The sequence below is a fragment of the Nymphaea colorata genome, chromosome 3 (genome assembly GCF_008831285.2).
Source record: "Nymphaea colorata isolate Beijing-Zhang1983 chromosome 3, ASM883128v2, whole genome shotgun sequence".
NCBI lineage: Eukaryota > Viridiplantae > Streptophyta > Magnoliopsida > Nymphaeales > Nymphaeaceae > Nymphaea > Nymphaea colorata.
In genome coordinates, this window is record NC_045140.1 from 16,057,889 (window position 1) to 16,070,059 (window position 12,171).

A 12,171-nucleotide genomic window follows, 5' to 3' on the forward strand; every position below is an offset into this window, starting at 1 on the left:
AAAAACAGGATCATATCTGCAGTCTTTGGCCCCATTTTCTCTAAGTTTTAATGCGTTTGGCCGTTACTCCCTCTCTCTCTCTCTCTCTCTCTCTGTATGTTCACACCAGAAACTGTCATGTTAAGCCTAAACCGCCAATAAAGTTCAGCAGTGGAAGAAACATCCATTCAAACCAGGCGCACTGTAACGCTCAAAGCATTCAAGCGGAAAGGCCAAGTGACAGTGGAACTCTCTCTCTCTCTCTCTCATCCTTCTGTGAGGCAGATGTACAGATGAAGAAAGACAATGATAACAATCTTGATTTCTTTAATTTCGATCCTATACGAGTCGGACTCGATCGTATAGAGAAAACAGAGACGACCGACCTTCACAAACTCTGATACCCATCTCCGCTCACTCACAGAGTGGATATGGGTTCGGTTTGAAACAGTTCAAACTAGCATGAAAATGACTAACATCCATGCACCTAGCGTTTTCTTTTACAACTAACACATAACATAGAATATGACTGTACGCAGAGTAACTACTTCAGCTGCAATAATGCATGCCTGAAAGTCTAAGCAGCTAATTCTCTGAAATGGAAGAGGAGGAGGAGCAATAAGAAGAGGAAATCTCCATTGACCCGTAATAGAGCAGCTCCTGTATCATCTGTTCAATGTCCTCATCATCCAAATTTTCATAATTCTCAAGCGCTATCTCCTTCCCACTGCCTTCATCCCCATTGACCCCGTGTGGTTCGGCGACCCCTTCGCGGCGCCCGTTCCCGACCTTCTGCCGGTTCTGACTCGCAAGATAGCACTTCTGCAGCTTTGCTGTTATGCTTGCCGAGAACGCGCTTGGGCCAGAAGAATTTGGATCCGGTGGGAAGTTTGTTCGAGCCAGAGGGCCTGACATCAGACGAGCCGCTTCATCATAAGCTCTCGCAGCGTCCTCCGCCGTCTCGAAAGTTCCAAGCCAGATTCTTGTCTTCCTGCAATTAGAAGAAGAAGATAACTCAGCAATTCGTTCACATGCGCTCAAAGTTACTGCATTTTTGTGCAGAAGGGGTTGAAGGACTTACAGCAAAGGGTGTCTGATCTCAGATACCCAAGAGCCCCAGTGCCTCTGCCTTACACCTTTGAACCTCTGTTGCCTTGCCATGGATGAAACTTGACTTCAAAGAGCTCTTTCTGTTTGGTTTTCTCTGTTTCTGCTTTCTTCTAAGGCAGGGAGACCTGAATGCAGTGGTGTGGGGCGGGGGGCGAGAGTGAGCCTTTTGTAGGCGAGAAGTTGAGATTCTCTTTACAAAGCTGGGCACCGCCTTGTTAAAAAATCCCATTTTTCAAACTGATATAACTGTCCATGTGTCCAAAATGACAGAAATACCTTTCACAGATATGCCCTGAACTCAGACCATCAATGGCGACCCACTAAGGCTTTCTCCAAGAACTGATGTGAACCAAATTCAGAGTCCTAAAAGACAAGCGCTTCTACAGTAAAGTGGGTCCGTTGATCATTCCTTTATAAGATTCAATACAGGAGATCAACCACAGTGATCTTAGTCATCTGTTTGACGCCTCTCTTCAGTATGGGCTACCGGATAACTTGATCATTCCTTTAAGATTGAGTACAGGAGATCAACCACAGTGGTCTTAGTCATCGGTTTGACGCCTCTCTTCAGTATGGGCTACCGGATAACGGCACCGCCTTGGGAGATTTTATGTTGAGAAGGGTAGCATTGACAAATATGGAAGCATTTATTCTTGGGGCCCAACTCATTTGTTTTCACCATGTGGAAGTGTAGCATGAGTTAATATGGGGGCTACGATGCCTTTAATGCATGTTGCCTTTTTTTAGTCATTTATCTGTTGAAAATTTAGACCTTGGAAAAAGTTAGCAGAGGAGAGGGGGCATGGACCGTCTGCTTCTGGCCAGGAAACATCAGCAAAACGCTAATTTAAGACCCTCGAATCTTCTCTGGTTCTGTTCTCCTATCAATATTGGTAATGAGAATAACAGTGGATGATAAATGTTGATCATCATGACGACAGTGATATATAGATTTAGCGTGTTCCTTGATTGCATTATGAGCGCCTGGGAGTACAGTGCCTGAGCATATGGCACCCGGCTCTACATTCAAAATTGAAGTGTGCACCGTTCCTATCGTTGCTGCCAAAACAACACCGGACCCCAGAGGCAAGGGGAATGGAGGGCTTTCTGGCCTTTTTTTTACCAACCGTGGATTGTTAACCTCTGGCTCATCCAAAATATATATAGATGATGGATTTTGAGTGACGGACTGACCCAGAAACCCTGGTGTTTCACATCCTGCTCCATCTTGATCGCTATTTACTGCGCCACCCTTCTAACAGTTGAAACAAGGAAGATGCTTAAGAAATAGGGTGCATAAGTGACCAGAAACCAGACCAATGACTGCCATCACCAATCCTGCCCTTGATTGAGCCACAAACCGTTTGACATATATTCAAGTTGCCTGGTAACTATTTGGTATGTCATAAATGCAGTCTAGCCCTACCCAGGCTGCTGTGCCATGAAGGTGGACCAAGTATTCAAGTTCAACCATTGTTTGAAGCTCTGGTTCAACCAGCACCTGTCATGTGCCTTGCCACTTCTTGTCAGGTGGGCTGGGCCTATGTGTCTGCGGCACATGTTGCAATACACATGGTGGATGCTGGTTCGATGTAGCCCTCCAAAGGTATACGAATTTAAGTACCTCAGGAGCTCAACCAGCATGGAGTAAAATCTTGGATGCCAGTAGTTTGGAGCCTTCTCAAGATTTTGAGGACACTGTGCTGAAATTTTGTGATACTTGGTAACACGACTCATCACAATTATAATTTCTATTCTTCCTTGCCGAAGCTGCTGTTTGCAGTTTGCTGTTACTTAACAAAATGTTTTGTTCTAAAGCAGAAACTTATTGTGCAACTTCCAAGGACTTAAAACAATTACAGCAGTGAATGGGTCAGGGTGATACTACGTATATTGGCTAGAATTCCAAAGCTGATGTCTAACCCATGTTATTTTTGTCCCTTCCTTTTGGTTTTAATGGTTGAATAGAAGCTCAATGAATGATAAAGCTATCGTTCCTTATAGTTATTAGGGGAGGAAAATGAATATAGTATTCTTCATGTCAGCAGATCCCACGTGGAGCCAAGGGCAGAAGCTCCAATTCCTGTCAAAGCTTCTCAAAATAAAAGCCAATTTTTTAATGAAGAATAAGCTTGGGAACTCAACATGAACACATGCACCCATCTTCAGCCCACATGAAATGCTCTTCCTTGCCCACACTTTCTCCTTTGTTTTTCAACGATCAACATCACTTCCATTGCCGCGTCATTTCTTTCTGCAAACCCGAGTCTGTGGGAGATAACCGATCAAATTTGACAAGCTGCAAAACACACCTACCATTCTCGAGCACAATATACTCTACCTGTGCCTTACACCGTATGTGCTTTTTCATAAAACACAACACAAGGAAAACTGTTGATGAACATATTCGAGTTCATATAAAAGTAGCAATTCGAGCTTTTGCTACTGATCTTGACATATGAAGACCTATGAACCAATTCAATGAATCTTTTGCAGCAACATTTGTCATTAAAGCTCCCCGAGGGGGATTGGTGCAATAACGGGGCAGGGGCTGGTAAACAATCATCTTCCATTTCAAACTTTCATGGCATCAACTCTTTGTTCTGCCAAAAAAAAAAAAAAGTATCGATCGAAGCATAGCAAACTCATCATGTCAAAGCACCGGAAACAGCCATGAAGATTCAGGCAACAACTTTTCCTTCCATCCACTAAAAAAACAAATGTCTTTAAAGGTCATTAATTAAAAGGTCATTTCCTTCCACACACGCACCCCTTGTAGAACGTAAATGAAAAATTTTCGGTCGTTTTGTATGTCGGATGCCCATACACAATCAAAAGACCAATATGTTGGCAGCAATTATCTCTTATCTAGAATGCCAATTTGGCAGCGACATGGGGCCTCGCAGAATTTTTCACCAATCTGAAAAACTTTGACCAAAGTCTTGTTCACATCATGCCAATCACGTCCACGAAACCGCCGCAGCAATTGGTGGTGCCTCTCAGGAGCTATTCATGAAATCATTGGTCTTCTTCCGGTTTTTTTTTTTTTCCTTTTGAACAGCAAAAGGTTGAGCGTTTCATTGGAGTTGTTATGGTTCTGACAACATAAGGGCCACTCTCATGAACATGGTCATGTTCCATGTGAGGCCAAAAATCCCCTTAACCACTGACATCAATCTATTTACATATAGTTTTGTTAATTAATTTCCCCTATTTTTGGTCCCCCCCAAGCAATCATCACTGAAACAAATCAAAACCAAACTGCATCTTCTTAAATCAAGCTGCCCCAGTTACCTGTCTCCAAGTGCGCAAGTTGGAGAGGATTCCTTCGAAGCATTCCCTTGTTTTTCGTTGCTTTAACCAAGTTGTGTTCAGTCAGGTTCCTATCAGCCTATGCCAAGGACTCGGCTATTGAACTCTCCCCTTTATTCGTCTTAAACTCCAATCCCTTAACCAGGTCCAAAGAGCTCTTTCTGTTCCTTTACAAGGAAAACCACTGCTTTGGTTTTTCTGACGCCCTTATAATAGCGTAGCTTTCAATTCACTCCCACCATGTTGGGATAACACAGAGTTTAGGTATTGAACGTTTAACCGCTTTCGACTCGAAAGCCTAGAGTCAACCACCTGGTTAAGCCACGAGTATAAGGAGCTTTCATTGGGGAACAACTTCCTCTTTGTATTATTGCCCAAAATGAAGCATCTCACCGTGGCTTGATTTTTAAATAGACCATACTGTAAAGAAACCTGAATGTCCTGAACAATAAGCATGTTACCATTAACTCATGTTAATAAACATTTCAGCTATCATTTGGAAGAATAAGTGACCGTAATAAACAATATTAGATTCCATTAGGTCGCTCAGTAGGTAAGCTACATGCACACGGATACTCTGTGGGCACCGTTTCCATAAATCATAAACGATATCTTAAGCGGAAGGCACAGAGCGTATGAAACCTTGCAATCCCATAATTATAAAATACGGGAAGGCACTTCTAAACATGTGCCCCTGCGCTTTGTTCATTGAATTCTAACAAAGTTACAGAAATCTTTTCTGGTTTTGCCTTTTTTGTGATTAGAAAAGAAAGGTTCGTAAAGCATGCTTTCTTTCATTTTCCATCTTCTGATTAGGGGCACTTATGAGCATGATCAAGAGAAACCCGGCACCTGAAACCACATTGGTCGCTGCCCACTAAGGACCAACATCTCAAAATGTTAATCTTTTGATGTTCTAGACCCAAATCCAATTTGCAAAGAAGATTTGACCAAGTTCAGATAACACCAAAAAGAAGTTCAACTGTGTTGGTTTTGTAAGTTCTTATATAGAACGCAGCAAGAGAACTTCCTTCATGTGCAACAAGAGAATCCAATGCATACACAAAAACGCGTTTCTTGGAGGCATATGGGCCCAAGCGCGGAGTGCACTGGGGATCATCGCTGCAGACAGTGAGTTCCAAATGAGGCAATGCACAGGAGACAAAATCCAATACCCACCGACACATCACATGGCATTAGGAGCATGAAATCAGCCCACGCGTCGGGCCCAAAGAGATGCTGACCTCAGTTTCTGGCCGTTTGTAAGATGGATTAAAGGGCGTACAAGTAAACCGGTATGGCCTGGATAACATGGCCACATCCTCTGTATACGAAATTCATGCAAAGAAAATTGAATCTAGCTATGGTAGGGGCACTGGGGAGGTTTGCACAAAGAGACAAGTTGAAAACGGCACCGTAGACAAACGCATCCAGAAAGGTACCTGTGGTTTTTTTTTTTTGGGATCGCGAGATAAGTGTACAATGTATATGCATGTTCACGTAAAGATGTCAAGTTGAAGAGACGGATCCGTTGTCTGAGCATTTCATAGAGTAGTCCTCACAAGTGAAGAGACAAGCTCTGTGGAGAGACTCACCAAGGGCTTTCCCCTTGAAAGATCGCTTGTTATTGAAAAAGAAAAGACATCAAAAAGTGCAAATCTTTAGGCTGCAGTCAAAAAAAGTATCACTTGCCTAAAGAAGTAAAACCTGTCATATAAATTGCAGCATCTGAAAACCAGAAACTCGCTGCGTTTCTTAAAATCATGAGGTAGTTGGCATCATGACGGCAGTAAAACAGAGAATCAGCAAGAAAGTCGGTCAGCTAGATTGCCTTTTTGTAGTTGGATCACTAATCGTTCAAATGACAACATTGTTGCGGCTGGGCCAGCAGCACTTACCCCCGTCATCCACAAGTAATCCGCTCGGCTCCTGTCACTAAAACCTTCAGGTCCTCTAAGCCTACCAAGAAGTAAATCCAGCTTTTACGGATGGAAGATTGGAACGTTTCATAAGGTAATTCTGTAAAGCTCTCAAGCTTCCTCAAATGAACAGAGGCCTTGTGCGCTAGTGAAGTGCTCAACTATATTCCAAGTAGAATTTTTTTTTTTTTTTTGCCCTTACTGTGTATTAGAACTTATAAACTTCAAATATATAACCACAAAAAAAGTTACTAATAGTATCTAAGAGTTTACATTTTCAGTCACAAAAAAATCATTGTAAGACCTTCAACATAGAGGCCTGCCTTTCCACCAAAATCCAATCAAAGAACTATGCAATTATACAGCTAGCTAGCTTTCTTTCTTTTATGGTGAACCAATTCTACTAAACATGTATAGATGTAATACAGTTTGATTCAGAATCACTGAAACATATCCAAGGCCTCCCAAAAGATTGCTTGGTTATAAACAGCATGGTACCTTCTTGAACACTAAACTGAGCTCCTGCCTGAACATGGTTTACTCTCTTGCCATCCTGCTCACGCTTTATCTTCAATTCTGAATGCAAAGGAGAAGCAGCCCAGTTCTCTAAACCAACCTTTTTCATCTCTAGCGCAATAGTCCAGTCTCCACTTTGAAGAGAAAATGCACAAATGACCTTCAACCAGTTCTCCAGTTATGGAAATCCTGCTTTGAATCATATCTTTCAAGCTCAACTGAGTTTTACTATGAACTATTTTCCAAATACTTGATAGTACTGCCTGGAAAAAAGTCACCTGTTATAAATCACCTTTGAGTTAAAATTATGGTCCCTCCATCGAAGTTGCTCGATTGAAGTTGAGGCACCGTCACTTGGTTGAAGGACCTAACTATTTCAGTCCAAAGGTTTCCATCAAGGCTGCAAGAGATGAACAAATGGATGAGATGACTATCACTTGTTAGACAAAGACAGCATTGGCTAGCACAAGAGATGCTCTATGTTTTTAACTTTTCATTGAATAGGGTGCTTATCCTATACAGCTAAAAGGAGTTCTTGAGAGTGATGGAACTTGTTCCAGATCAGTTAGTACTAGCCTCTCCTCTTGGAGGCACTTTCTCAATTAAATCAAGGCTGACTAACAGATCTAGTTTGAAATTCCATGTTTGTTGCTCAATCTGGAGAATGGATTACAATCTAATAAAGCCATGAATCCAGAAAATCACAGGCCTCCAAACTTTCTATATCTAAGACGTGCTCTCTCTCTCTCACCCCACTCTCCTCTCTCCCCCCCCCCACGCACACGCACACACACATTCGCTGTTTTGGACCTACTTCATAGAACACAGTGCACTCATGTCTCAGATATACAATGCATGTTCTATGTCCATCATAAAGTCTACGGCAACTTTAGTATCAAATGCATAAGCAAGGTAAGAAAGTGGCGTCCATTTGCAATTTATCACATCAATCTAGCCATATCTAGAGACCATGCTTGAGAAATCATGATCAGCTCCCAAACCAAACAGTCCCATGGCTTTGATGGAGCTGCAACCTCGACATAATTTTCAAATTGACAAAAGTTGACTACAAATTTTTGCCCTAATAAAAGCCAAAAATACAGAGCCACCAATCTGATTCACTGAAAGCTCAACAGGACAACATATTCAGTTAGAAGTCTGGAAATATATGCATTGCAACTCCAACAGCTGATATAATGTTGCTGGTGCTTGCTGTGAGAAAAGAAAGGACTATGAAAGGAATAAATAAACCCCAACTCTTAGAAACATATATTGTAGGTAAAGTTCTCAATCCATTAGAGGCAGTACCCTTTACAATAAGTACATGGATTCCTGTTACCCTTTACTTCATCTATCAAATGGCACAAGCATTTCACACACACAGAGAGAGAGAGAGAGAGCACGTTAAATTAGTAGCCATGATTGACTGCATGAAGAATCAACACGTTATGTCAGAACAAGCATCTCAATGAAGATTTTCAATTAATTTTCATAAATCTGAAACACAGTATCTCGTTTCTGCCTTTAACATTGTTATCAATATCTCTTACAGACAAGTTTTTCAATCTTGGTCTTTAACTTGCATGAATATGTAACCAATGGTTGCATAGAAATGGCAGAAGAAAATGTGTAAACATTTTTCATCAATGTAACACTTTCAGCCAAACCACATATATCTGACATCCTTCTCCATTATTTTTTGTTTCATTGAGTATCTTTCTTTAACTTCCACATGGTACCAGAGCAGCAAATTTTTTGTTGATCAGCTGATTGTCAAGCTAGTATTTCAATGTTCATGCTATGCATTCTTCAGTAAGTTCCGAATGATTGTGTTATATTAGAGGTAACCAGTTTTCCACCCAATCCGACAATTTCAGATTTATTGCCCAACACAGACTATTTTAATATTTGCAAGTGGAAGACTTGCTTCGTTCAAGGGAAGTGCAATTACAACAACAGATACAGTCAGTGATGATTTTCAACTATAACTTGTAGAGATATGACAAATATATAAAATTGCATCCTCATTTTAAGATCCTTATTATTCATAATTTTTGCAGATCTGCATTTTACGATTAGGGTCTTCAACCTGTACGCATCTATCCCAGTTAAAAACCCCGATATTGGGAAACCCATCTACAACATATATCAATTACAATCTTCAAGATAGAGATCAGATTTAAAACTGTTAATCAAAGTACAAAAGTTTTAATTGCAAGCTTTTGCAAATTCTGTCTTTTTCTAGTAGGCTCTAATACTTCCCTTAACGGTGAAGAATGAAGAAAAGAAGTCCTCATCCGGGCACTAAAATCGACATCATGAGTCGACATAATACCAAATAACTAAACCTGGGCAAACTAAATCTATGGTTTTTGTATATAGCATGGATTTGAGATCTATGCTACTAAGATCCCTTGTTTTCCCTTATTTTTACAAACTACGGATCTTACGTGGCAAAACCTTTTAAGCAGCCTCAGATTTGAGATCCAAGACTATCAAATATGGCCTACGAGAATTTTAGAACCATGAATTAGATCACAAGTTGGTCTAGATCTACAAGCCAGATTATAGATATCCCACTTGTAAATTCGATGGATCCAATAACTCACATACATCATACACCTAAAGGAACAAATCCAAATCCTAGATCCATACCAAATTTGATTTTATAACCACTATATTTTCATGAAAATTTATGCATTTAATAATTAAAAAAAAATTCCCACACATTGTTATATACACCAAAACCATGAAGATGATTTTTTTTTTTTTTGTGCATGGACTTTTACTGTATCTCCATGTTCCTTTTTTGCAATTTTGATGATATAATCTTTTTGTTACATGTCTTCCAACATGCTTTCAACATTTTTGATAAAAATCCGAAATAGTAAAAATTGAAGTCAGATAGAGTTGGGGTTTTGATGGCAATCCATTCATGATGATTGCAACTCCATCAAAGAAGATGGAGAATAGATGGGGGGAACTAGGAAGAACAACCTCCGCCACCAACCCACCACCATTTCATTATGGAAGGAGATGGATCTTCCTCTCCTCTTTCATGATAAGGGTTACCATTTAAATTGGTAACTTCCTCCTGAATGAAGAAAGAGGAGAGACATTAAAAAATGTCTCCTACCTCCTCTCATTATAAATAAACATATCAAAAGAAAATAATAAAGAAGCGCCAAGTTAGTTAAATTTGTCGACGTGCTCATGGCCTATTTAACACCATATAAGGCGTGACATGTGTTTTAAATAATACACACACACAAACAAACGTATAATAAGTCGTCCATATTCCATACAGTTTTTTATTTTGTGTCGGTAGGTAGTTTTGGACCTTAGGTGTTACTGAGTACACCCAAATTGCATGCAACCCAGTGCATTGGGTCAAAATCCAAAGACACCCTAAAGAACCTTTGGTGAGCCTAGGTTAAACCAAGCCACTCTATGTTGTTATGCACAAGTTGTGGTGCCCGTGCAAGCACTGCAACACATGCAGGTGTTGTAGCATGTTGGCACACCGAAGATCAAGATTCAAGAGCCTTTGTATTAAGCAGCAGCTTTTGCTCCGTTTTCAATCCCCAAAACACCTTATGTTGCTCTATGGCATATCAAAACACCCAATGCACATTCTAACTCTCAATGGACCATAAAGATCAATTTAAAAATAATGATAATAATAATAATGTATCTTTTATCGTTTGCCAGACCAGCCCAAATGGATCCATAATCAGCGGGTCGACTGTACTCAAGCCTGACCCACTAGAAAGTCTTGATTTTTCAAGAAAGGAACCTCATACTTACAAGGCCAGGAATGTACAAGGATCAGGCTGGGTCCAATTTAAAATTTAGTTGCGTGCTGTAGCAAAATCATTTTGCTTTCAAGTTGTAAGAGGCGTACGCCTCAGTGCCCTTTGAGGTGTTTTTAGAAAACGCCTCCAAGTGCAAGGGTGAGGCGCGCAAGCCTCAAGCATCCCTAAAGTGTGCCCCTCGTGCCACAACCCAAAGCAGACTCTTTGCCTACTCAAGGACTGAGCCATTTTTATGATTTTTAATTTGAAAACTGAAAAAATAAAAATAAAAAACTCGTCCACTAAAATAACTGGGTAGATAATATTGGCAGGACTTTACGTGCATAAACTTATTAGTTCGGAGTATATCCACATGCAAAAGCGATGGGAAAGCGCGCCACAGCACAAGCCTCGCGAGAAAATGTGAAGCCCTGACAGGCATATTTCTGGAAATATCATCCGGGACCTTTTTTTCGTCCTACGTTTGATGGGGAGGAATTTTTTTTTTTTTTTTTTAACTTGAATTTTTATTCCAGGACAAATGTGAAGGAACCGGACACAGATTTTATAAGTACATAGAAACCTCGAAGTTTTCGGGCAAAAGAGGTGCAGGAGGTCTCTCCGGTTATCACAGCTTGTACTAAGTTAGCAAAATATTTTGTAACTCTGTAACTAGAACCTCTTTGCTTCTGTTGAAAAAAGGCACAGAAGAAAAAAAAAATCATGCACATGGATTTATTAACCATCAATTTGTTGTACATGTTATACCTTATGTGTAGATATTTATGAAGTATATTACAATTTACATGTTACAAATCCATTTGCATATGATTTTCATAAGTCAATATTTGTTCATTTGGTTGTTCTGAGTTGAATCATGGAATAGACAGTTCCCATTTTAAATTGGATGGGTGGGATACTCATAATTGGTCTTGAAATATACTTGAAAAGCGAATGTCCCAGTTATCCATGGAAATCATGAACTATGGATCCAATAACTCAAAATCAGACAACTATATCCACATTCAAATAAAATTGATAACGTGCAATATAATTCATAAATATGTATGCATGAAAAGAACACATAGATATAGCATGCATAGAAAATGATAATTAATGAATAAATGTGCATGAAAAGCCATTGAAAACTCAATACATCGCACATGCACAAGAAAAGAATCATTTTCATGGTTTTCGTAAATAACAAATATAGAAACAAGTGGGAAAAATTTTAGAGTATGTTCGGATAACACCCAACAAATGTTGTTTTATGTGTTACCCAAACATAGAGACCAAGTTGCAAAAATTAATTAGAAAACCAAGTTTTAACAAAACCTGATTTTCGTAAAACGACTTTTTGAGAGGGTTTCATTTATTTTTTTCCAAAATGACGCTCTTGGTCCAACCAAAGCACATCCAAATGTCTTTGAGCATTTTTCAATTCCATAAAGCATCATAAGGTACTCTATCAGGCTAGTACGGAGCATAACTTAAGGCTCAATGCAAAGAGTCACGATCCCCATCTTGCGATATCAGCACCT

At 39.9% G+C, this 12,171-nt stretch overlaps 1 protein-coding gene and 1 long non-coding RNA gene across 3 annotated transcripts in view; both read right to left on the reverse strand.

Annotated features, from left to right (window-relative positions):
* Nucleotides 1–286: 286 nt before the first annotated feature.
* Nucleotides 287–1,357, reverse strand: LOC116251139 (ethylene-responsive transcription factor ERF003-like). The gene is made up of 2 exons (XM_050077033.1): nt 1,061–1,357; nt 287–970 (listed from the first exon to the last, which is right to left on the reverse strand). Exons 1-2 carry the CDS (start codon nt 1,138–1,140, stop codon nt 565–567), a joined length of 486 nt encoding a protein of 161 aa, XP_049932990.1. The 5' UTR covers nt 1,141–1,357; the 3' UTR covers nt 287–564.
* Nucleotides 1,358–5,915: 4,558 nt separating this feature from the next.
* The window catches only part of LOC116251007 (uncharacterized), a 38,447-nt gene continuing 32,191 nt past the window's right edge, over nt 5,916–12,171 (reverse strand). Inside the window, exons 3-4 of one of the 2 annotated variants that reach the window (XR_007572791.1) lie at nt 7,115–7,236; nt 5,916–7,025 (exon numbers count right to left, since the gene is read on the reverse strand). This is a non-coding gene — a long non-coding RNA (uncharacterized LOC116251007). Of the gene's footprint in view, nt 7,237–12,171 lie in introns of both variants that reach the window. The other variant, XR_007572792.1, reaches the window with a different exon arrangement.